Genomic DNA, 26,011 nt, shown 5'->3' with positions numbered 1-26,011 from the left:
CCCAAACCTCAACATCACACACTATACCGAGGCAACAAACCTGCACATGTACCCCCTAAATCTAAAACATAAAATTTCTTAGGAACTAAATGTCTGTGTGTATATATATATATATATACACATACACACACACATATATACACACATAGCACATAATGAGCTAGCTTCCTGTTTTGTCTCTACACACACACACACACACACACACACATATATACACTGCACATAACATTGAGCAAACTACTTGAACAGACACGTTACAAAGAAAGATATAGAAATGGTCAGTGAGCACATAAAAGCATACTCAACATAATTAGTCATCAGGGAGATGATAATTGAAATAACAATGAGATATCACTTCCCACCCTCTCAGATGGCTAAAAATAAAGGCTGACAACCTCAAATGTTGATGAGGATGTGAAAGAAAAGGATCTCTCATACATTTCTGGTGGGAATGTAAATTGCACAACCACTTTGGAATACATTCTGGCAGTTTCTTATAAAACATAAAACTATCCTATGATGTGGCAATTCATCTCTTAGGTATTTGCCCAAGAAAAATGAAAGCATATGTCCACACAAAGATGTGTACATGAATATTCATAGTAGCTTTATTTATGATCACCCAAACTGGAAACAGCCCAGATCATAACCTGGTGAATAAACAAACCAACTCTGATATATCCAAACAACAGTATACTACTCAGCGATAGCACATTCAACAACATACATAAATCTTAAAAACATCACTTTGAAAGAAAGAACCCAGACACGCAATAGTACAGACGATCTGATTCCATTCATACAGAATAGTGGCTTTCCTGGTCTATCGCCTTCAGTTCCCGACCCTTCACTCCCCCCACCACCATCTTGAAGACGCCCAAAGGGGAGAGGTCTCTTCCATTCCTTCGTTCCCTCCTTCGTCTGCTGGTCGATTTGTTTGCTCGTTCATTCATTCATTCTCACGCTCATTCCACTCCTCCCCACCTCCCCACAAGCGTTCAGCCAGCGCGCGCAGCTCCCCCGCAGGCTGATCAGATTTGCCTGCCCAGTCCGCCCCGCCCCAAACCCCGCCCTTTTCCCGCCCCGCCCCCTTTCCTGGCCAATCGGGGCCGAGACTGGGGCCGGGGCGGGGCCTCGCTCCCTCAGAACCCAGGGCGGCGCTCACGGCTCCGGAAACGCGCCGCGGGGCTGTTAGCTCTGCCGGGCACTGGCGGCTCCGTGGCGCTTCCTGCCACGCCAGGCCTGCCTGGGCCGCGCCAGCGCTGCTCCACCGAGGGCCGCGCGTCGGCCGCCGCCGGGCCTGGGTGAGTGTGCGGGCCGCGGGAGGATGTGCGGGGGCGCTGGAGGGGCCGCAGGGCGGAGGTGATCGTGGCGGCGGCAGGAGGACCTGAGGGCCCGAGTGAGCGTGCAGGGCCGCGAGAGGATGTGCAGGAGGCGCAGGACCGTGTGCGGGGCTGGAGCGAGTGTGCGGGCCGCAGAAGAGTGCACGGTCCAGGGAGGGGGCGTCTCTGGGCGTTGGAGAGCTGCTTGGCCTTGGGCGGGCCAGAGCTGGGAACGGGTCCCGGATGACGAGTACGAAGAGGCCCGAAGGCCTTCCCGAGGCGGGCGGGGGGCGGCGGTCCCGGGTGGGAATTGCTAAAGTGCGGAGGCCTGCTCTGCTCTTTGGGGGAAGCTAGGAGATGGGAACTGCTCAGGGGCAGAAAGAGAGGACCCCCGCCCCTAACGCCTAGGAGCCCGATCTTGAGGGGGCGTTGTAGGGGTGGGGATTAAAGGACTTTTCCCTGGTCTAGGGGAGGGGCTGAGCCGCAGTCTGAGCGCTGGGAGGGTGGGCTAGGTGGGAACAATTCCCGCTGGGGAGTCCCCTCCTTTCCTTTTGAGTGGGTTGGGTGGGGGTTAAGCCTCAGCTTGGTGGGGAGGATGGGGGCAGGTAGGTAGCCTAGAGAGAGAACTGTGGGGAGGGAGGGGAAAGGGGGCCGTGAGCTGAGCTCAAGGCCCTCTGTCTGAACCAGTCTTTTTCTCTCCCCTACTGGGGGCTGCCATCTCCCACTCCAGTGCCCCCGCCCCCTTAAACTCCTTTGCTGGCTCCTCCAGTCTATATTTGGGTGATTAATTACATGTCTTTTCCACAACCCCCCCCGCCCCCACTCGCCTGCCACCCAAAGTCCACGGTCCCTTTCAAACAACCCCTGCCCCCATTCCTAGCCCTCTTCCCAGAGGTCCCACCCTGCCACCCTGTTCCAACTGAAGCCCTCCAGCCAGCCTTGGCCTAGCTGGGCCCGCGGCCCCCCTCCAGTCTCCTTGGTCAATGAAACATTTCCTCTTCAACCTCAGCCCGACATTTTTCCTTTACAAGAGAATTTCAGATAGGATTGCGGGAACAGCACCTCCCCTAGGTACTAATGCTGCCTCAGCCCTTCCCCACCCCCACAGTCCCCCCACCCCACAACATTGGACCTTCAAGTAGAAGCCACTTGCACAGTGTCTGACCCAGTTCAGTATATCCCCCTAGTAACATTTGGGGGAGATGTACTACTGAACTGGGCCAGACACTGTGAGTTTTATATATAGAACCCTATTGAGTAGTGATTTTCAGCCTTCGGTCTGTGAGGGACCCCTTGAAAATCTACTAGAACGTGTGAATTCTCTTCTAACCATCAACACAGACTCGGAGATAGTGGGCTTCCATTTCACAAGGCTCCTGGGCAGGAATCCTGTCAATGACAGAGATTCTGAGAGTTGGAGAATCTGGGAACCTCCAGATTCTAGACAGGCCCAGTGTTAAGGAGGTGCAGCTCTGCATCATAATCTCCTGGGGTGCTTGTTAAAAAATGCAGATCCCTTGGTCTCTCCCAAACCAGCTACACTCCCATATGAGTTGTTAGTGAACTCCAAACCAACTTTCTCACCCGATGATCCAGCCCTTACCCAAACCTGCCTGGGCTCCTTGGATGGCCCTGGGCACCTTGCAATTTGCATAGCATCCCACCCCACCCCCAGTTTCAAATCCTTTGTATCCAGGCAGTGTTACCTAAAGGCAGCTATACTTACAATTTATTTCGATTTTTAGTAAGATGCCATGAATATTCTTGGAGAAATGGGAACACAAAACTTTCCTCAATTAAGTACAACAAACACTACAAAATCCCCTTCTGGTCTACCTTCTGGCTTTTTATAGAAAGGAAATAAGATAGAAACCCAAACAGAAAGAGACAGGTGCCCAGGCAAAGTGAGAGAGGAAACAGATGCCTTCCCACCCACACATACAGAAAAAGGCACACACAGACACAAATACCCCAAGAGAGACAGACTTTCCTGGTGAGACACCCTCTCTTTAGACCCTTCAGGATTCTGCTACTTAGAGTAGCAGCCTGTTTGCTGCTTTGGGACAGGACAGGGTGGGCCCACATGGGGCCTTCACTTCTGCCTCCTGGCCTGTCAGGTGGAAAGAACATGAAGGCCAGGCCCAGCGTGGCCCTGGGCTTGGCTCAAGGGTTACATCCTGACCTGGCTAGGGTGGATCCAGATTGTGGTGGTGTACATTCAGTTGAACCCTGTATCTGGCCCAGTTCAGTACATCCCCCAAAATGTGGGGGCCAGGTTGCTGGGAGGCACACATGGGTCTGCTTCTGTTCATCTGAATTATTGCAGTCCAACAGGTGGGACCTTACCTGCCAGGCTGATCCGTTGGAGTAGTTCTGAGCCATGATGAGTCATCTGTGTGTGTCTCTTTTGGGTAAGTCTCGGTGTTTATGCGTGGTGTCTGCTGGCCTCGACGCTGGGCATGCTATCAGAAGACCCTATAGGTGGGGTTACAACATGGTGAGAAGTATCGTTTTGGTTCCAGAAGCACTTATATTTTCATCTATGCCAGTGTTGCTGAACTGTCTTTGCCCAGAGACAGTTCTCTCAATCCAAGCAACACAACTCACAGGGGAAAAGATATTCAGGAAAGAGAATTTGGAATCTAATCTCCCTTTTGGATGGGAGAGGGAGCAGAAGCCATGCATCTGAATTGGATCTCTTGTGAGTGGAAACCTTTGAAGACACCCTTTGGGGTACATTTGCTCTGGCCTAGAACTGAACAGAACACAAGCCACCTGTTGTCTTCTGGGTAAACTCAAGCTTTAGGGCCTGAGGACATTCTGCTCCAGGTCTTTATTTAGATGCTTCAGAGAGTCCAGGTGTTTCTGGCACCCCTTGGAAGCTTCTGGAACCTTCCAGATGAGGCTTATTTGGGTGGCCTCGCTGCCTTTCCCCTGCCCAGGGAAGGACAGTGCACCTGTTAGAGAATGTTGCTTGGCTATTCGTGTGATAAAATCAGTTGAATGCTGGTCTTTAGGCTCAGAAGCTACTGTTAGCCAGTAGCCAAACATTCAGCAGTGAGGCAGGAGTGTCTTTAATCCAAAGACAACCAGGAAACATCTCATTATTACTACATTTTGTGACATGGGTTGTTTTTTGTCTCTGTTGAGTTCAACTCTTCATTTCTGTTCTTCCACATCGAAGTGGAATGATTATTTTGAGTCTCTTAGTGTTTTCTGCTTCCATGCAGTAAATTTGATTTAAATAAGTTGGTTAAAATTTACATTGCGATTTAAAGCACGTGAGCAGGAAGATTTGTTCACTCACGTGAGCGCTCGTGTTTTAGAAAGCATAATTTTTCAAATTATCAGGCAGTAGGTTGACATTGACATCATTATTTTCCATTTATTCTAGCAGATGTTTGTTAAACAGCTGCAGTGTAATGGTGCTTGCCTAGGTCCAGTGTGCAATTCACAGCTGACCTTGACAGGGCCCTTGCTTTCTGGGAGTTTATAGTCTTTAGACTATCTTCAGATCCCATTGAAAGAAGGAGAGTAATACCACTTATATTAAGGGTTGGAAATGTGTTTTCCCACAGTATTTCTTTGAGCGTTCATATTTCCCAGTTGTATGTAGGAGTGCACCCTACGAGATTCAGGACATGCTTTTGTGCTGTGAGTGAAAGTGCCTTACTTCCAGGTCAGCATTACCCTGTGTGTCCATCGGGTGTGCATTACAATGATTTTCATGTTCTGTCTGGAATTCCTTCGACCTTGATTCCCCAAGATCCACTGTCAGAAGGCAGTGGACACCTGCGTTTGTCACTTTTGTCACAGCACCCAGCTTCTTTTCCTGATTAGTTCCACCATTTTAAAATAGAACAGTTGTGCAACATAGATCCTAAATGATCCGATTATCTCTAGGATTGATGATAATTTTATTTTGATCTGCAGTAGGGATTAATGTATCTTTTTTTTAATGACCTTCCTTTGCTTCTCATGAAGCTCTTTTACCTGATATACTTGATTGATTAATTATGCAAAGTTTCATTTCCTTTTGTGGAAGCAGGGCCCACTTCTTTCCTCCCATTTTTATGAGTACCTTTTAAATGATCTCCATGTCCAGGGGCTCTGTCACTGTGGGTGGTGATCACGCAGCCACTGAGAGCTAAAGTGCTCTCAGGCTGAGTCCCCTGGGTGAGCTGCTACAGGAAGGGGCACTCCTGTTGCTGCACAGGAAAGGATTATTAACAATTCATTTGGGAGTTGTGGCTCCAGGATTTCAACAGTTAATCATGCAAATTAAGTAAAAACACTTCAGTAGGATTTGCCCTATTAAATGGAACACTTCGGGAGGATTCACTCGATTAAACGTGGGTGGCTCGGGAGGACTGTGTGTGTGTATGTGTGTGTGTGTGTAAGAGACAGAGACGGAGAAAGAGAGAGAGGAATGACATGTCTCATTGTGCAGTGAGGGCATGTTAGCAGGATGGTTTAAAGGCAGCACCCAAACACCCATATATACCATTAGGCCTAGATGACACTAAGCCTCACCCCCAGTCTGTCTTCTGGCTGAGGCGTGGTGTTATAGGTTGAATATTATTTCGCTCTTCTCTGGTGTGGTTCGAAAAGTCTCAAATCTTGGGAGATGGATATTAAGCAAGTTAACCTCCTGGAGCCCTGGTTTCCTTCTCTGTGAATGGAGGCGGTAATAACCACAGGATGTGATAAGTGAATTACAGGAAGGGAGATGCATGGCTCCAAACACGTGTAGTGCATGCTCCGGTAATGGAAGTGTGCTTCATTTAACATGCCACTCCCCACACACATTGATTCAGTCACCCCGCAATTTATCATGTGCCCACTCAGGGCCAGGAGCTGCTGCAGACACTGGGGATTCAGGAGTGACCAAGAATGAGAAAGCACCCCTGCGCTGTTGGAGCTCCATTTCTCCTGGGGACTGTCAGTTAGAAACAAGCAATTTCATTGGATAGTTTTTAGTTAGCAAAAATGTTCCGAGTAGACTATGACGGACACTAGAGAGTGAAGGCATTCTAAGGAGGTGACATTAGAGTTGAAGCCTGATGTGGGCCAGGTGCAGTCGTTCACACCTGTAGTCTTAGCATTTGGAGGCTGAGGTGGGAAGATGGCTTGAGTCCAGAAGTTCGAGACTGGTCTAGGCAGCATAGTGAGACTCCATCTCTACAATTGTTTTTTTTTTTAATTGAAAAATTTAGCTGGGGGTGGTGGCACACAGCTGTAGTCCCAGCTACTCAGGAGGCTGAGGCGGGAGGATCACTTGAGCTTGGGAGGTCGAGGCTACAGTGAGCTGTGATAGCACCACTACATTCCAGCCTGGGTGACAGAGTGAGACCCTGTCTCAGAAAAATAAAAATAGAGTTGAGGCCCGAATTCTCAGAAGGAGCCATCCATGAGAAGCCCATGGTACTCTCAGCAGTTTCAGAGGCCTTGAAGGCCACAGTCTTGGCCTATCTAGGATTGAATGAAGGCCAGTGTGTCTGGATGTCACTGCGATGTGGCAGGGCAAGATATGGGATTGGGGGGCTGGGGCAGAGCCTTGTCAGAGTGCTAAGTTCTTAGGTCTCTGGCCTGAAGTCAGCGAGAAGAGGTCTCTAACAGATCCTCTTTCTCAGAAGGTATATCCACAATATCCCCCTCTCCATTCCATTTGGCAGCCAAATGTCAATGTCAATTGGAAGTGAATTTTTTTTAATGAATTGTGTAAGTAATTTATGACCAGTTCATTTTGTACTGGAAGCCAAAGTCAAATCAGGCATTGAATGTATATCAGAGGAATCCAGCGGACCAGCAGGGCCCTGCCCAGGTGACAGTGGGACAGAGAGGGTATGGCTGCTGAGCACCTGAGGATGAACATGAACTCACACTGGGGAAGCCCCTGTGCCAGACAGCCAGTTAAAGATGGGAATGGGGCTTCCTTGGATTCTGGGACTAGATGAGGCCTTCTGCCCGCACTTCTTAGGTGCTGATAGCTTGCAAGGAGGAGCCCAGGAAGTCACAACCCCATGGGCCTGTCTCTAGGCTTTCTGGTCATTGCCCTTCATGGACCGCCCACAGATTCCTGCCAGCCCTTCTCCCCTGCACTTGCCCTACTGTGTGGGGATCCCAGGAAATGCTGGGTTTTTTACCCAAGCGAAGGGCCACTCCCCATTGACTCCTTGGCCTCAGCCCTTGGCTTCTCACATGCTGAGCATCTTTCTTACTCAAAGTCTTTTAAAACCAAAATATTTTACAATTGTTATGCTTTTCTGATACCAACAAAATTCAGCTTGGTTACTAAAAATTCTCACATTACAGAAAAAGAAAGCAGATCTTTCTAGACCTTGACTCTCCCCAACTCCAACCCCATGTGGTCACATACACATTAGAGATGTGCTTATTCTAGCTACAAGTCACTCTCACTTCTTTCCTTTTTTCTCCTGAAATGCAAATATATACCTAGCCGTCTCCTCCCCTTCCCTTACCCTCTTTGGGTTTTCAAGGGAGAGTAACTATCTATGCCTGTATCGTCTATGAAGGATTCACATTTTTGTCATCTGCAGCATATCATCCTACATTGGCACCTGTTGGTTTTATATTGAAACCCTCCAGCTTTCTTCCTGCTCAGTTCTAGGGCTCTTTGGTAGTGTCTCCAGAGCTCTTAGCCACATTTGTCATTCATTCTTTCCCCCACTTTTTTATGACATTGGGATTTTCTAGACTCTTTGTGTTGGTTCTAGTATCCTGTTTTCCATTTTCCATCCATTTACTTTTAACCTATCTGTGCCTTTATATTTAAAGTTTCTTGTAGACAGTATGTCTTGTTTTTATTACAGCCTGACAATCTCTGCCTTTTGATCGGAGTATTTAGTCAATTTATACTTATCTTAACTATCCACGTCGTTGGGTTTAAGTTTGCCATCTTGCTATTTGTTTTTATTTGCCCCTTCCATTCTTTTTTCTCCTCTTTTTCTTTACCCTTCTTCTTTCAGATTATTTTTAGTATATATTTGATCTCTGCTGTTGGCTTATTAGCATGTATCAGAGTCTTGGAGGACTTGCCAAAACACACAATCATATGTTTCACTTCTGATGTTATAAACCCCACACTACCTTTTTATTATTTGCTTTTATTTTTGCTTTGAATGATTGAATGTTTTTTAAAACATTTAAAAGTGAGATTGGTAAAAGCATTGTATATTTCCCCACATATTTACATTCCTGGTGTTCTTCATGCCTTTGTGTAGATCCATCTTTCCACCTACTATCATTTTCTTTCACCTGAAAGATTTCCTTTAGTATTTCCTATAGTAGAGATCTGCCGGTGATGAATTCTCTCAGCTTTTGTCTGAAAACAAACTTTATTTTGCCTTCATTTTGGAAGGAAATTTTCCTTGAATATAGAATTCTAAGTTGACAGTTTTGTTTTTCTTTTAGCACTTTAAAAATGTCATGCACTGGTTTTCTGACTTGTACATTCTCTGATAAGAAGTTGGTAATTACTCTTTGTTCCTCTCCACGCAGCAACATCATTTCTTTCCTCTGGCTATTTGAAGACTTTCTCTTTATCACTGGTTTTTCAGCAGTCTGATTATTATGGGTCTTTTAAAGTCTTGCTAGGGGTTCACTGACTTTCTTGGATGTGTGAGCTTATAGTTTTCATCAAATTTGGAAAACTGCCCTGCCATTATTTCTTCAACTGTGTTTTTTTTATCCCTCCCCCACTTTTCCTCACCTTCTCAGGTTCCAGTTATGTAGGTGTTAGACCATTTTCTCTTACCCCAGGTCATTGAGATGCTGTTTGTTTTTAAAAACTCTTTTTTCTCTCTGAGCTTCTTTTGAGATCATTTGTATTGCTATGTCATCAAGTTGTCCAATTTTTTTTTTATACTTTAAGTTCTAGGGTACATGTGCACAACGTGCAGGTTTGTTACATATGTATACATGTGCCGTGTTGGTGTGCTGCACCCATTAACTCATCATTTACATTAGGTTTATCTCCTAATGCTATCCCTCCCCCCACATCACGACAGGCCCCGGTGTGTGATGTTCCCCTTCCCGTGTCCAAATGTTCTCATTGTTCAATTCCCACCTATGAGTGAGGACATGCGGTGTTTGGTTTTTTGTCCTTGCGATAGTTTGCTGAGAATGATGGTTTCCAGCTTCATCCATGTCCCTACAAAGGACATGAACTCATCCTTTTTTACAGCTGCATAGTATTCCATGGTGTATATGTGCCACATTTTCTTAATCCAGTCTGTCATTGATGGACATTTGGGTTGGTTCCAAGTCTTTGCTATTGTGAATAGTGCCACAATAAACATACATGTGCATGTGTCTTTATAGCAGCATGATTTATAATCCTTTGGGTATATCCCCAGTAATGGGATGGCTGGGTCAAATGGTATTTCTAGTTCTAGATCCTTGAGGAATCACCACACTGTCTTCCACAATGGTTGAACTAGTTTACAGTCCCACCAACAGTGTAAAAGTGTTCCTATTTCTCCACATCCTCTCCAGCACCTGTTGTTTCCTGACTTTTCAATGATCGCCATTCTAACTCGTATGAGATGGTATCTCATTGTGATTTTGATTTGCATTTCTCTGATGGCCAGTGATGATGAGCATTTTATCGTGTGTCTGTTGGCTGCATAAATGTCTTCTTTTGAGAAGTGTCTGTTCATATCCTTCACCCACTTTTTGATGGAGTTGTTTGTTTTTTTCTTGTAAGTTAAACTGTTTGAGTTCTTTGTAGATTCTAGATATTAGCCCTTTGTCAGATGAGTAGATTGCAAAAATTTTCTCCCATTCTGTAGGTTGCCTGTTCACTCTGATGGTAGTTTCTTTTGCTGTGCAGAAGCTCTTTAGTTTAATTAGATACCATTTGTCACTTTTGTCTTTTGTTGCCATTGCTTTTGGTGTTTTAGACATGAAGTCCTTGCCCATGCCTATGTCCTGAATGGTATTGCCTAGGTTTTCTTCTAGGGTTTTTATGTTTTTAGGTCTAACATTTAAGTCTATAATCCATCTTGAATTAATTTTTGTATAAGATGTAAGGAAGGGATCCAGTTTCAGCTTTCTACATATGGCTAGCCAGTTTTCCCAGCACCATTTATTAAATAGGGAATCCTTTCCCCATTTCTTTTTTTGTCAGGTTTGCCAAAGATCAGATGTGTGGTATTATTTCTGAGGGTTCTGTTCTGTTCCATTGGTCTATATCTCTGTTTTGGTACCAGTACTATGCTGTTTTGGTTACTGTAGCCTTGTAGTATAGTTTGAAGTCAGGTAGCATGATGCCTCCAGCTTTGTTTTTTTGGCTTAGGATTGTCTTGGCAATGCAGGTTCTTTTTTGGTTCCATATGAACTTTAAACTAGTTTTTTCTAATTCTGTGAAGAAAGTCATTGGTAGCTTGATGGGTATGGCATTGAATCTATAAATTACCTTGGGCAGTATGGCCATTTTCACGATACTGATTCTTCCTATCCATGAACATGGAATGTTCTTCCATCTGTTTGTGTCCTCTTTTATTTCATTGAGCAGTGGTTTGTAGTTCTCCTTGAAGAGGTCCTTCACATCCCTTGTAAGTTGGATTCCTAGGTGTTTTATTCTCTTTGAAGCAATTGTGAATGGGAGTTCACTCATAATTTGGCTCTCTGTTTGTCTGTTATTGGTGTATAAGAATGCTTGTGATTTTTGCACATTGATTTTGTATCCTGAGACTTTGCTGAAGTTGCTTATGAGCTTAAGGAGACTTTGGGCTGAGACAGTGGGGTTTTCTAAATATACAGTCATGTCATCTGCAAACAGGGACAATTTGACTTCCTCTTTTCCTAATTGAATACCCTTTATTTCTTTCTCCTGCCTAATTGCCCTGGCCAGAACTTCCAACACTATGTTGAATAGGAGTGGTGAGAGAGGGCATCCCTGTCTTGTGCCAGTTTTCGAAGGGAATGCTTCCAGTTTTTGCCCATTCAGTATGATATTGACTGTGGGTTTGTCATAAATAGCTCTTGTTATTTTGAGGTATGTCCCATCGATACCTAATATATTGAGAGTTTTTAGCATGAAGGGCTGTTGAATTTTGTCAAAGGCCTTTTCTGCATCTATTGAGATAATCATGTGGTTTTTGTCTTTGGTTCTATTTATATGCTGGATTACATTTATTGATTTGCATATGTTGAACCAACCAACCTTGCATCCCAGGGATGAAGCCCACTTGATCATCATGGATAAGCTTTTTGATGTGCTGCTGGATTTGGTTTCCCAGTATTTTATTGAGGATTTTTGCATCGATGTTCATCAAGGATATTGGTCTAAAATTCTCTTTTTTTGTTGTGTCTCTGCCAGGCTTTGGTATCAGTATGATGCTGGCCTCATAAAATGAGTTAGGGAGGATTCCCTCTTTTTCTTTTTCTTTTTCTTTTTCTTTTTCTTTTTTTTTTTTTTTTTTTTTTTTTTTTTTGACATGGAGTCTCACTCAGTCACCCAGGCTGGAGTGCAGCAGTGCGATCTTGGCTCACTGCAAGTTCCGCCTCCCAGGTTCACGCCATTCTCCTGCCTCAGCCTCCCAAGTAGCTGGGACTACAGGCGCCTGCCGCCACACCTGGCTAAATTTTTGCATTTTTAGTAGAGACAGGGTTTCACCATGTTAGCCAGGATGGTCTCGATCTCCTGACCTCACGATCCGCCTGCCTTGGCCTCTCAAAGTGCTGAGATTACAGGCGTCAGCCACCGTGCCCGGCCGATTCCCTCTTTTTCTATTGATTGAAATAGTTTCAGAAGGAATGGTACCAGCTCCTCCTTGTACCTCTGGTAGAATTTGGCTGTGAATCCGTCTGGTCCTGGACTTTTTTTGGTTGGTAGACTATTAATTTTTGCCTCAATTTCAGAGCCTGTTATTGATCTATTCAGGGATTCAGCTTCTTCTTGGTTTAGTCAGGAGGGTGTATGTGTCTAGGAATTTATCCATTTCTTCTAGATTTTCTAGTTTATTTGCATAGAGGTGTTTATAGTATTCTCTGATGGTAGTTTGTATTTCTGTGGGGTCAATGGTGATATCCCATTTATCATTTTTTATTGAATCTATTTGATTCTTCTCTCCTTTCTTCTTTATTAGTCTTGCCATTGCTGAGGCTTGAGTAGGTAAACAAAGCCGCCTGGAATCTCGAACTGGTGGAGCTCACCACAGCTCAAGGAGGCCTGCCTGCCTCTGTAGACTCTACCTCTGGGAGCAGGGCATAATCAAACAAAAGGCAGCAGAAACCTCTGCAGACTTAAATGTCCCTGTCTGACAGCTTTGAAGAGAGTAGTGGTTCTCCCAGCATGGAGTTTGAGATCTGAGAATGGACAGACTGCCTCCTCAAGTGGGTCCCTGACACCCAAGTAGCCTAACTGGGAGGCACCCCCCAGTAGGGGCAGACTGACACCCCACACAGCCAGATACCCTTCTGAGATGAAGCTTCCAAAGGAACGATCAGGCAGCAACATTTGCTGTTCAGCAATATTCGCTGTTCTGCAGCCTCCACTGCTGATACCCAGGCAGACATGGTCTGGAGTGGACCCCCAGCAGACTCCAACAGACCTGCAGCTGAGGGTCCTGACTGTTAGAAGGAAAACTAACAAACAGAAAGGACATCCACACCAAAACCCCATCTGTACGTCACCGTCATCAAAGACCAAAGGTAGATAAAACCACAAAGATGGGGAAAAAACAGAGCCGAACAGCTGAAAATTCTAAAAATCAGAGCACCTCTCCCCATCCAAAGGATCGCAGTTCCTTGCCAGCATGGAACAAAGCTGGACAGAGAATGACTTTGACAAGTTGAGAGAAGGCTTCAGACGATCAGACTTCTCCGAGCTAAAGGAGGAAGTTCGAACCCATCACAAAGAAGCTAAAAACCTTGAAAAAAGATTAGACGAATGGCTAACTAGAATAACCAGTGTAGAGAAGTCCTTCAATTACCTGATGGAGCTGAAAACCATGGCACAAGAACTATGTGACGAATGCACAAGCTTCAGTAGCCAATTCAATCAACTGAAAGAAAGGGTATCAGTGATTGAAGATCAAATGAATGAAATGAAGTGAAAAGAGAAGTTTAGAGAAAAAGGAGTAAAAAGAAACAAACAAAGCCTCCAAGAAATATGGGACTATGTGAAAAGACCAAATTTACGTCTGATTGGTGTACCTGAAAGTGACGGGGAAAATGGAACCAAGTTGGAAAACACTCTGCAAGATATTGACCAGGAGAACTTCCCCAACTTAGGAAGGCAGGCCAACATTCAAATTCAGGAAATACAGAGAACGCCACAAAGATACTCCTCGAGAAGAGCAACTCCAAGACACATAATTGTCAGATTCACCAGAGTTGAAATGAAGGAAAAAATGTTAAGGGCAGCCAGAGAGAAAGGTTGGGTTACCCACAAAGGGAAACCCAGCAGACTAACAGCAGATCTCTCAGCAGAAACTCTACAAGCCAGAAGAGAGTGGGGGGCCAATATTCAACATTCTTAAAGAAAAGAAATTTCAACCCAGAATTTCATATCCAGCCAAATTAAGCTTCATAAGTGAAGGAGAAATAAAATCCTTTACAGACAAGCAAATGCTGAAAGATTTTGTCACCACCAGGCCTGCCCTACAAGAGCTCCTGAAGGAAGCACTAAACATGGAAAGGAACAACTGGTACCAGCCGCTGCAAAAACATGCCAAATTGTAAAGACCATCGATGCTAGGAAGAAACTGCATCAACTAATGAGCAAAATAACCAGCTAACATCATAATGACAGGCTCAAATTCACACATAACAATATTAACCTTAAATGTAAATGGGCTAAATGCTCCAATTAAAAGACAGACTGGCAAATTGGATAAAGAGTCAAGACCCATCAGTGTGCTGTATTCAGGAGACCCATCTCACATGCAGAGACACATAGGCTCAAAATAAAGGGATGGAGGAAGATCTACCAAGCAAATGGAAAACAAAAAACACAGGGGTTGTGATCCTAGTCTCTGATAAAACAGACTTTAAACCAACAAAAGAGACAAGGCCATTACATAATGGTAAGGGGATCAATTCAACAAGAAGAGCTAGCTATCCTAAATATATATGCATCTAATACAGGAACACATAGATCCATAAAGCGAGTCCTTAGAGACCTACAAAGAGACTTAGACTCCCACACAATAATAATGGGAGACTTTAACATCCCACTGTCAACATTAGACAGATCGACAAGACAGAAAGTTAAAAAGGATATCTAGGAATTGAACTCAGCTCTGCACCAAGCAGACCTAATAGACATCTACAGAACTCTCCACCCCAAATCAACAGAATATACATTCTTCTCAGCACCACATCACACTTATTCCAAAATTGACCACATAGTTGGAAGTAAAGCACTCCTCAGCAAATGTACAAGAACAGAAATTATAACAAACTGTCTCTCAGACCACAGTGCAGTCAAACTAGAACTCAGGATTAAGAAACTCACTCAAAACCACTCAACTACATGGAAACTGAACAACCTGCTCCTGAATGACTACTGGGTACATAACGAAATGAAGGCAGAAATAAAGATGTTCTTTGAAACCAAGGAGAACAAAGACACAACATACCAGAATCTCTGGGACACATTTAAAGCAGTGTGTAGAGGGAAATTTATAGTACTAAATGCCCACAAGAGAAAGCAGGAAAGATCTAAAATTGACACCCTAACATCACAGTTAAAAGAACTAGAGAAGCAAGAGCAAACTCATTAAAAAGCTAGCAGAAGGCAAGAAATAACTAAGATCAGGGCAGAACTGAAGGAGATAGAGACACAAAAAACCCTTCAAAAAATCCATGAATCCAGGAGCTGGTTTTTTGAAAATATCAAGTTCTCTAATTTTTTTGTGTGATATCTAATCTGCTGTTAATCACATCCAGTAAAATTTTCACTTTAAATATTATAGTTCTCACCTCCAGAAGTTCTATTTGGTTCTTTTTATATCTTCTGTTTCTCTCACTGTATTCCTGTTTTTCTTTTAATGCTTGTACATCATTAAACTGGCTGTTATCCTTGTCTGTGAGTCGTCACTGGTCATTTCTGTGTGTTTCTATAAACTGATTATTCTCCCTGCCCTGGCCACATTTCTGTGCTTTTTGGCATTTCAGTAACTTCTGATTGGATGTTGGGTATTATAAAGATTATATTGTTGAGTGTCTGGATTTGGGGTGGTAGTTATTTGTGGATCAGTTTGATCCCTTTGAGGCCTATTTTTAAGCTTTCTTTGAGACAGGTCTTGTGTAGCTTTGGCTCTAGGAATACATCAGCCCTACCACTAAGGCCTCTGGATTCTCTACTGTGTGTCCCAGGTAATCACAGAGGACTCTATACTGGTTGGTCAGACCTTGAATGTCTCTCTACCTTTGTGTGTCCTGAGAATTGTTCAGCTTACAGCTTCCTGGTCAACCTTTTCCTGGGCTTTTGGAGTTTCGCTCTATGCATGCATGGCCTAGTAGTCAGGAAAGACTCAAAGGGAAGCTTATACATATTTTTTGAAGCTCTTTTTACTGCATAACTAACTCCTTTCTGGAACTCTGCAACTTCCAGCTGCCTCAGCTGCTCTGAATGCTGGCCTGTGTCTCCTCAACTTGGCAAAGCCACTAAGCTCTCTTTGGTTTTTGCCCACCCCAACACACAGTCTCAATCTGGAAATTGCCTCCAGGCAGAGAGCTGAGGCAATGATAGGGCTCCCCTTATCTGTTTCTCTTCTCTTGGGGATCGTGATTCTGTACTTCCTGCTGTCCAGTGTCTGAAAACTTGTTTCACATATATTTTCTCCATTTTTTTCTACTTATTTATGGCAGGATGTGAAATCTGTTCCTTGTTACTCCATCACAGCCAAACGTGGAAGTTTCTGTCCATTCTTTTTAATTAACATCTTTAATTTTATATAAGAGTCTTTCTGGAGTAGCTAGATTTTGTGGGTCTTGAGCCAGTGTAAAAAGCCTTCCTTTTCACTGAATTATGAATTAAATTGAACTGTCATCACAACAGGAACTGTGTAGCTGTTTCTTTGAACTCACTGATGTGAGAGGCCTGTGATGCATGGATATCGGTGGTAGGATCTTTCACATAATTTGTAATTTGGAAGAAGAAGAAAATTTGTAGAAATCATTCAGCTCTTTTGTTTAACAATTTAGTGTTTGAAGATCTTTTCTTTGAGGCTTATTTTTCCAGCTGTTTTGTTCCACTTCTCATTTGGTTGAATGCATTAGAGAACTGCTGTCATGTGTACCTGTCTCGCTGTCACCAGGCTCCTTGTGTCAGTGGGCTGTGGCTTTTAAGGGCCTCACTGCTGGTCTAGAAGCCCCCATTCCTGCTGTCTTCCCTCTGGCATCCTGATCCAGTTTTTTTGTTGCCTCTACAAAGTTGGAAAGGGTCTCTCATTTCCTGGTTATTTCTTCTGATGATCTTGGTGTGCCTCCTTCCTGTGCAGCGTCAGCATGGACTTCTAGGCTTGCCAGTCTTCCTGCCCTTGGATCTCTGTCTAGGTCTGTCTTCACCTGGCTGTGCCTGGGCTGGCATCTGCTGGTCTTGTCTTGGCTCCCTCTGGCCTGCCTCTGTTCATTCTTTGCCAGGCCCTGTTCAAGGTGTGTTTTCTCACACATCTCCATGCCCTGGCTTGTCATTCAGCCAACATGTGAAAGAAGACTCAACAAGATCAGAAACCAAGGCAGAGGAAATCACCAGTCTCTTCACAGGGGATCCAGGGACAGGGCTGTCATCACTCATGGCCTTTTTCACTTTCTTTAGTTCCACCTAATCCCCAAGGTCTTACTCTCCCCAGGAGGGAGCACCAGGAAACCAGGTCCTGGCAGTCCCTCTGGAGATGCCGGAGGCTGAGGTGAGCTGTGCTTCCCTCTGCCTTGCTTGGGATTCTCTCACCGCTCCCTGAATCTGGCCTCAGCCTCTGTCTCTTGCCCCAGCATGACACACGGCAGAGTATGAACCCCAGCTGCTGCCTTCCTGCCCTCCCACTGCTTCTCTTCTAGAGGCTGCCAAGGATTGGATATCCACTGGGCTTGAAGTCCCAATCATCCAGGTGGGGAAGCTGAGTTTCCATCCAGGAAAGTGATTGAATAGAGGTCCCTTGGAAAGATGACACGCCAGGGCCATGGCCCAGGGATCCTAGTGCTTGATCAGGTTCTCTTTTCAGGACTTCTTGGAGCTGTGGTTAGGCCTCCATGTTAACAACAGACACCCACTCCAGACCCTCGCCTCTTGTCCCTGGCATTACTGGCGCTGCCCCTGCCTCATTCTAAAATAGATGGAAAGACTGATTAGCCCTGGGAATTCTTTCAGGATTTGGTGACATTTGATGATGTGGCATGGTACCTCACCACAGGGGAGTGGTTTAAGCTGGACCCTGAACAGAGGGTGCTGGCATATTATGGGAACATGACCTATGTGGGTAAAGATGTCCCAGCCCTTCCTCAAATTCACCACCTGCTTGGAGTGGGGCAAGGGGCACATGGCTACCCCCACAGAAGCTCACCTTCTCCCTGGATTGTGGGGAAACACAATGGGTCTGCCACATCTGATATGTCAGAGTAGTATGAGTTCCCCCAACTCCTCTTGGCATGGAAAGAACCCCTCTCAGTCTTTTATTGGGAAAGAAATTAGAACACTGCCACTGTAATGTAGAATACTCTTTTCATTTTAATGCACAAATTATGCAAATTGCATGACCATTTGGTTTGAGTTTATTTGTGAGAGAATGGTTGACGTGATCAAGATCTTGTTCACCCATTAGGGGTCTGCATGTGTGCAGTGGGGAGGAAGTTTTAGGAGGAGAGACTGTTGGGAGTCAGATTTGGGAGTTGTGGAAGTCCACATGTCTGGGAAGAGCATGAAGTTAAATGTGTGAGCACTGAGGGGGTGGACAGGCAAAAGGCAGGGTGAGGATCACCTCCTCAGGGTGGCCACTTGATCCTCCACAGAGCCTCCCCCAGGTGGGCCCAGAGCCTGCCTTCCTCAAGCTCCTGGAAGGAGCCTGACCTTGGGAAACACCTTTGAACTGAATGAATGACTTGCCTAAGGTTACGGCCAGCCTGGTCTTTGAAGATGGAAGGGGGTTCCCCTTCAAAGGCCTTGCCTATGTTCCTCCACTATTCTCATGTCATCTTTGGCTGTCGCCATAACCAGTCTCCTTTCCCATGAGCAGGCGTTCCTGTTTTGAATCCTGCCTTGGTCCCTCACCTGGCACAAGGACAAGTGCTGTTGGTATCAGACCCATCACCCAACACTGATCCAGCTAAGTACTCTGGTGAGTGAAAAAGAAATGTGAGGAAACTGGGGGAGGCCCAACCGAGCTGGGGTTTGGGTTAGGGTTGGAGGGCCCAGCCGAGCTGTTAGGCTTCAGGTTAGGGTTTGGGGTCCCAGCTGAGCTCTTGGGCTTGAGGTTAGGGTTTGGGGACCCTGCTGAGCTCTTGGGCTTGAGGTTAGGGTTGAAACAGATGAGCTCTCAGGGGTTTGGGTTAGGGTTGGGGAGCCCAGATGAGCTCCTGGGGTTGAAGTTAGGGTTGAGAAGATCAGCTGTCCTCTTGGAGGTTTTGAATTAGAGTTGAGGAGTTCCAACTGAGCTCTTGGGGTTCCGGTTAGGGTTGAGGGGCCCAGCTGAGCTCTTGGAGTTGAGGTTAGGGTTAGGGGATCCAGCTGAACTTTTGAGGTTGAGGTTAGGAGTAGAGGGGCCCATTTGAGCTCCTGGGGTTGAGGTTAGGGTTGAGAGGATCAGCTTGGCTCTCTGGGCATTCGGGTTAAAGTTAGGATCCCAGCTGAGCTCTTGGGGTTGAGGTTAAGTTTGGGAACCCTGCTGAGTTCTTGGGGTTAAAGTTAGGATTGGGGGGCCCACCTGAGCTCTTGACAATGAGGTTAGGGTTGAGAGGATCAGCAGGGCCCTTTGGAGATTGAGGTTATATTTGGGGATCCCAGCTGAGCTCTTGGAGTTGAAGTTAGGGTTGGGGTCCCAGCCGAGCTTTTGGGGTTCTAGTTAGGGTTTGGGGCCCCAGCTGAGCTCTTGACGGTGAGGTTAGGTTGAGGATCAGCAGGGCCCTTTGGAGATTCAGGTTATGTTTGGGGATCCCAGCTGAACTCCTGGGGTTGAGGTTAGGGTTGGGGGCCCAGCTGAGCTCTTGGGGTACAGGTTAGGTTTGAGAGGATTAACTGGGCTCTTGGGGTGCTTGGGTTAGGGTTAGGGGGCCCAGCTGAGCCTCTGAGGACGTGTGTGGCTGCTCTCCAGTCACAGAAGGGGTGACCTCCTCAGCACCACTGTGGTAGAGAGTGTCCAGAATGGAATGAGGCCCCTCTGCCACTGGCTTCTGCAGTCCTTGCTTCTGGTGGCTTCCGGGCCCAGGCCCCATGCTCAGTGGCTGTCTCAGAAAGAAAAAGATTCTTGACAAAGGAGAGGCCCTTTCCTCCGTCCTCCTCTGCAGACTACACTGCCTTGTGTTTATCGTTTCAGAAAGCACCTCTGCGACCCGACACCAGACGATGGGGGAAGACGCCCAGCCACAGGAGATGGCGTCCACAGGCTCCCCAAGGGCCAGTGGCCCCAGTCCTGAATTCAGACAGCATGGGGACTCTGACAGGAAGAGAGGGAGCCCACAGAATCTGCCCATAGAACATCATTTTGCTTGTAAAGAGTGTGGGGACACCTTTCGGCTTAAAGTCCTGCTTGTCCAGCACCAGAGAGTCCACAGTGAGGAGAAGGGCTGGGAATGTGGCGATTGCGGGAAGGTCTTCAGGGGGGTGGCAGAGTTTAATGAGCACAGGAAAAGCCATGTAGCTGCGGAACCCCGGCCCGGCCCCAGTAGGGCCCTGGAGAATGCCGTGGAGAAGAGGGAGCAGATGGAGAGGGAGGGAAAGCCCTTCGAGTGCGAGGAGTGTGGAAAACGGTTTAAGAAGAATGCAGGCCTCAGTCAACATCTGAGGGTCCACAGCAGAGAGAAGCCCTTTGATTGCGAGGAGTGCGGGCGGTCCTTCAAAGTCAACACCCACCTCTTCCGACATCAGAAACTTCACACTTCGGAAAAGCCTTTCGCCTGCAAGGCATGTAGCAGGGATTTCCTGGATCGCCAGGAGCTTCTCAAGCACCAGCGCATGCACACTGGCCACCTGCCCTTCGACTGCGACGACTGCGGCAAGTCCTTCCGAGGGGTCAACGGGCTGGCTGAGCACCAGCGCATCCACAGTGGGGCCAAGCCATACGGGTGTCCCCACTGCGGCAAGCTCTTCCGAAGGAGCTCGGAGCTCACCAAGCACCGGCGGATCCACACGGGTGAGAAGCCCTACGCCTGCAGCCAGTGCGGCAAGGCCTTCCGCCAGAGCTCCAGCCTCCTGGAGCACGCACGCATCCACAGCGGCGAGCGGCCCTACGCGTGCGGCGAGTGCGGCAAGGCCTTCCGTGGTCCCTCCGACCTCATCAAGCACCGGCGCATCCACAGCGGACTGAAACCCTATGAGTGCGACAAGTGCGGCAAGGCCTTCCGCCGGAGCTCTGGCCTCAGTCGTCACCGGCGGATCCACAGCGGGGCGCGGCGCTGTGAATGCAGCCAGTGTGGCCGTGTCTTCAAGAGGCGCTCGGCGCTACAGAAGCATCAGCCGACCCACCACGAGTAGAAATGCCCCGCGGTCCCGCGGGACAGGGACGGAATCCCCAGAGGGGATGGCAGAGTCAAAGGAGATGAACACTTTTGTAGCGCTTATATATTTTGTCTTCCAAAAGGTTGAGACCGATTTATACTGCCACCAGCAATTTATAAGTGTTACGTTATGCCCATCGAGAGTAGCTTGTACCATTTAACTTAGTTTGCCTAGTTTAACTGGTAGGAAGTACCATCAAGGTACACATGCCTTGAATCCAAGAATGAGAGAGGACAAATCTGGATGTGGGGTAGGGAGGGGCTTAGAGGTCATCAAGTCCAAGCTCCCCCCGCCCCAGAAAAATACACAGAGCTATTCCACGGTGGCGTCCTTATAATACGATCCCAACTTTCCTGAAGAGAACGTTGCCCTCATGTTTTTTGGCCTACTTGAATTTATAAATTTTTAGGGATGTAAATAGAACACTCAAATGTCTTAAAATATTTAATTTATTAATTTAGTTATACATACATACTGTAAATCACATATTATATAAAATAATATATTAATTTAGAAAATGCCCCATTTTTGCCATCCTCCCTTTCACGAAATCATTTTACTCTGACTCCTCACGGTCTTCACCGACATGGGAGCCCTGTTTGAGTCATCAGACAGTTTCAAGACACACCCAGTCACTTCCATCCGAGCTCTGCATGGCAGCTCAGTGACAATCCCTTCATGAGGCTCTCATTAGAAATTTTCTCCCAAGCCACAAGACCATATTTGCAGAACATAAGGACTATTTCTCTTGTCATTTTTTAATCTGTCCTGTGACTCTACAATATAACCACTTAAGGTGGTACTTTTTCAAACAACCTTTAAACGTCTTTTCTTTTAAAGCACCCAAAGTGTCGTTGTGAGGCCAAACGCCTAGTAACAGTTACTGAATCTGGGTTAAATGTCTGTATCTTTTTTTCTTAAACCATTTCAATTTGGTATCCCCTATACATGTCCAAAACTAGCATCGATTGGGGTTGTTTTGAACTAATGGGTCTTGTCCTCAAGCAGCACTATTTTGTTCAAAACAAAATAGTTGAGAGCATGCCCCTAAGAAGAGATACATCTCAAGGACTCCAGTGCAGGGTGACGCCTCCTTTTGGAAACAAGAGCCTCTCCTGGTATCAGGCCTAGATGGTACTTCTCCAACCTTCCGTTTCTAGCTCTGTAAAACGGGGGTGATCACAGCACCTACCTCCGAAGGTTATCACGAGGACTGCCATCGTGCCTGCAGAGTGCCAGGACCACCAGCCTGGCACGGAGGTACACACTCAGTGAAGGCCATCTGCTGTCATTGTCATTGTCATAGTTATTGCCATTATTCTGTGGCTTGTCAGTACCAGAACTGGGGATAGACCCCAGGCCTCCTGACCACCAGTCTCATCTTCTTTCTCTTATGCAATGACTTAAATGCTGTTTCTGTTGCATGCAAATTGTTTGTTCATCTCCTTTGACTAGTTATCAAGTTACCTTCCGATATATTGACTTTACGTGGCAGTTCTTTCTATATTGATGGTGATGTTCTCTTTTCCAGTTTTATTGCTTTGCTCTTTGTGGCAGTTTTATTACATTTTTGTTGTGAAAGCTTTTAATTTTTACATATCCAAGCATTCATTTTTTTGTCCACTCTGTCATAACTTTCATTGCTTCTGTAGCTAGATATGATGACATTTTCTCCAGAATTTTAATTACAAACAAAAAGCTGCAACCCCTGCCCATCAGAAGGTGAGTACACCAGGTGGGCAGGCTGGATGGAAATGGGCCAGAGAAGCAGGCTCTTTCCTCATCTGAGATGCAGACTCCGTGTCTATCTGTGGACACCACTTGACTATCCAACCTGGCCACTGCAGCACACTGGAGATGCTCCCATCATAGGTTAGCCAGAACTCTGTGACTGTTCATCAATATAGACCCCGCCAGCAGCAGCAGGGCTTGGCCTCACCTAGATCAATGGGGTGGTCCAAACTTGATCTGGGAGCAAGCAGCCCAGCCATCCTTTGAGCTCCTGGGAGCTTTGGCAGTGCTCGGAGTGGATTCAGTGACTGAGCAGCAGATTCACCCACGAGACATCTCCTTGGACACAAGAAGACTCGCCTGGACCACATCCTCCTTTCAGCCAGTGACTCTAGAACTAGAAAGAGATTGGTTCAGAGGCTTCTGCTTTGGGCAGCTAGGGGAAAATTCACCCATGTGTTGTGGCATCACTTCCTGCAGCCACACCTAAGCGAGGGCAACAGAGCAGAGGCTTGGAGAGGAACCCTGCCCCTCCGATGGCTTGCCTGTTATGTGGATGGAAGCTGGCAGCACTGCCCTGGGCTATGACTTGCAACAGTCATGACCAGGAGGAGCACTAAAGCAAAGGTTTGGAGGGCAGTGGAACCCTTCTGACAGTCTCTGTGGCATACAAGTAGAAGCTGGTCCTCCTGGGTCCGAGCTGCCATTTCTAGCGGGCTCCCCCAAGAGGAACAGCAGCAAGGTCTGGTGAGGAACCTGCCCCTCCAGTGGTCCACAGAAGCCACAGATAGAAGCCAGCCCCACCAGGGCTGTGCTGTGACTTCCCAGCAGCTATGGCTGGGGACAGGGACACTAGGAGGGCCTGGCAAGAAAGTGTGCCCTTGTGGGCCCACCAAGGCTGAGGCAGAGCTTCCTAGCAGACACAACTTGGAAGGGCTTCTCAGGCCCCCATCCTGGGAAGCAAGGTCCTACAATGACCCCTGTGACCTTGGCCAGAAGGTCCTCTCAAATGGACCCAGGCCACCACAGTGGCATTATGCGACATCTCCACCCTGACCCCTAGGCTGGAGAGGAGCCAAAAACACTTGTTACATAGTGATTCCTTTTGCCCTGTGGGCCTCAGTTCTTGGAGTAGTTGTGAATCTGTGTCTGAAATCACTACTTTCTTCTCGGATCCGTTTTCTCTTTTCGAGTTGTTAGAATGTGTTTTGTACAGCTGTCATTTGATAAAGAAGGTTGACCTCGACCAGGGCAAGTCTGGCACCTTTACCTAGAAGTACTCTGCCATGTCTTGCCCTTTCGTTCATCGTTTGTTGCGTTTCATGAGGGATCCCATTGAAGTAGATCCCTTTTATGAAGGGATCCCATTGAATGCAGCATTAACTCAGAACGTAGCATAAAGTTGTCACTGCTCCCAACTGGGACGTGGCGTCTTGGCATCCCTTCCTGTCCTCCTTGACTCTTTCCCATCTTCAGTTCAATAATTTTCTCTCAAACAAATGCTCTTTTAGAGTTAACACTAAAGATCTGGTCTTTGCTGTCAAGGTTGATGGAACAGCTGTTCGTAGTGTTTGCGGTAAAACCCGTGTTCTCTTTCAACGCAGTCTGTGGCTTTAACGTGTGTCATTTAATTTCGCCGACTTCATTTCTCGCCTCTGGTAACTTGGGGTGGATTTCCTTGGGCTCTCTAGGTGTACTACTATGTCAGATGCAAAATATCACCCAGCTTCCTGTCACATATCCTTGTCTGTGCATTCATGCATCTACCTCGTTCCAGTTTTCTTTCTACTCTCATGTATTCCTATTGCGAGGGGATGTGTTCTTTTCCTGATCCTTTTGTAGTTCATACACGTGACAATTGGGTTTTCATGCACATGTGTGAGATGTACCTCCTTCAAACCTTGTTACTATGTTGGCACATTACCCGCCTGACATGGAAAAAGAAAAAAAAAAAAAGAAATATGTTCTTTTCCTACCATTTGAAAAAAGAAATCCTCCATTACTTTTATTAGAGTTTTGAATACTTGTGAAAATTTTCAAAAAAAACTAATTGTTTACCATTTCTGCTGCTTATTACGATGAGCTGTGTCCATTAGCTGTGTCACCCCACTCTTGCATTTCCAGAATAGTCCCCACCCGATTGCAACAGGCATCTTTCTCCAGTGGTGTTGCATTCCATGTGCTTGATTTTGTGCTAGAACTGGCACAGCGCCTGCCCTACCTGCAGCCCTGGGTTGTGGCCCTGTTGCATACCATGTGATTTGCCAGCCCCCTTCTAGGCCACATTAATTCAGCCAGAACTGAACACCTGACCCAAGGGCAGCAGGCAATCTTCAGAGCATAGAGCTGGCAGAACACGACGGACCATGGACACCACCAGGCCTTCCAGATCAGCAATGCAAACAAGGAAACAGAAGCTTCTAGGCATCAGAAGGTGTGGGGGGCAGCACAGTACTCAGAGGAGTGAGGAGTGTGGCACCTGCTGGGAGGAAGGCCTGGCCATGGTATGTTCTTGGATTTCTGGCAGCAGCCCTCATTGGTCCATGTGTGTCCCCACTACAGACTCCTTGACTTGAGTCAGCTTGAGTGGGTCTCTACTGTTTTCTATTGCATTTTGCCACTTGACTGCTTCCCGGCCAAGTTGCACCTGACTGCGTGAACACCTGTTTAAATGTGTGTTCTCTGTTCTCTAAGACTGGTGAAAGTTGATGCCTTCTAGTCTCAGTGAATTTAACCTGTGATTTTATGTCTAGGTGTTGTTCCTTTACTGAACCCACCACGTGCAGGCCATAAAATGAGTGAAGTCACAGCGCACCCTGTTCTCTTATTTTTGAAGTGTTTCACAATTTCCAGCATGTCCATCAGATGGGGGGATTGCTAACTTCTCTCTTACTAATGTGCTTGCATTCTGTGGTTCTCATTGCATCACTTTGGGTGTTTACTTTGCAAAGCAGAAACTGTCTCTTTAAACTTGGCCCTCAGTGTCATTTGCGTATCTCTGTATTTTTCTGTTGGGTTGTTGGCACTCTTTTCTCATTCCCCCCATCTCATTACCTTTGTGTTCTGGCGCTCACTATAATCAGCCTTGCACTAGAGCTGTTTGTGGACTTGGCTTCACCCCCTCCTCCTCAGCCCTCCCCCACCCGTTTAATTGTGAGCTCTTAGAAGACAGGGGTGGCCTTTCGTGTCTGATCCCCTACCAAATCTAGCACAGTGCCTTGCATCAAGTAGATTTCAATAAATATATGTTAAATGGCATTGGTCTTCCTTGACGTCT

At 46.4% G+C, this 26,011-nt stretch overlaps 1 protein-coding gene and 1 non-coding gene across 3 annotated transcripts; both read left to right on the top strand.

Moving 5' to 3' along the window:
- Positions 1–1,162: 1,162 nt before the first annotated feature.
- On the top strand, positions 1,163–25,992 carry ZNF275 (zinc finger protein 275). 2 transcript variants are annotated; one of them, XM_007993039.3, is made up of 4 exons: positions 1,163–1,304; positions 3,657–3,733; positions 18,527–18,628; positions 19,823–25,992. In XM_007993039.3, the coding sequence occupies exons 2-4, from the start codon at positions 3,703–3,705 to the stop codon at positions 20,977–20,979; spliced, it is 1,290 nt and encodes a 429-aa protein (XP_007991230.1). In that variant the 5' UTR covers positions 1,163–1,304; positions 3,657–3,702; the 3' UTR covers positions 20,980–25,992. The 2 variants fall into 2 exon arrangements, with proteins under 2 accessions (XP_007991230.1, XP_007991229.1); XM_007993038.3 differs by having other exon boundaries at positions 3,649–3,733.
- LOC119621019 (small nucleolar RNA U13) lies at positions 24,565–24,668 on the top strand. The gene has a single exon (XR_005237555.1). It is a non-coding gene; the product is annotated as a small nucleolar RNA U13 (small nucleolar RNA).
- Positions 25,993–26,011: the final 19 nt, after the last annotated feature.

The sequence above is a fragment of the Chlorocebus sabaeus genome, chromosome X (genome assembly GCF_047675955.1).
Source record: "Chlorocebus sabaeus isolate Y175 chromosome X, mChlSab1.0.hap1, whole genome shotgun sequence".
NCBI lineage: Eukaryota > Metazoa > Chordata > Mammalia > Primates > Cercopithecidae > Chlorocebus > Chlorocebus sabaeus.
This window is presented reverse-complemented; position numbering and strand designations above follow the sequence as displayed.

What these genes read in the sequence shown, in the direction of transcription:
- ZNF275 (XM_007993039.3), top strand. Translation starts at nt 3,703, where the DNA reads ATGATGAGTCATCTGTGTGTGTCTCTTTTGG. An exon ending in TCTGTGTGTGTCTCTTTTGG is followed by an intron (nt 3,734 to 18,526) that starts GTAAGTCTCGGT and finishes TCCCATGAGCAG; the next exon opens with GCGTTCCTGTTTTGAATCCT. An exon ending in TGATCCAGCTAAGTACTCTG is followed by an intron (nt 18,629 to 19,822) that starts GTGAGTGAAAAA and finishes TTATCGTTTCAG; the next exon opens with AAAGCACCTCTGCGACCCGA.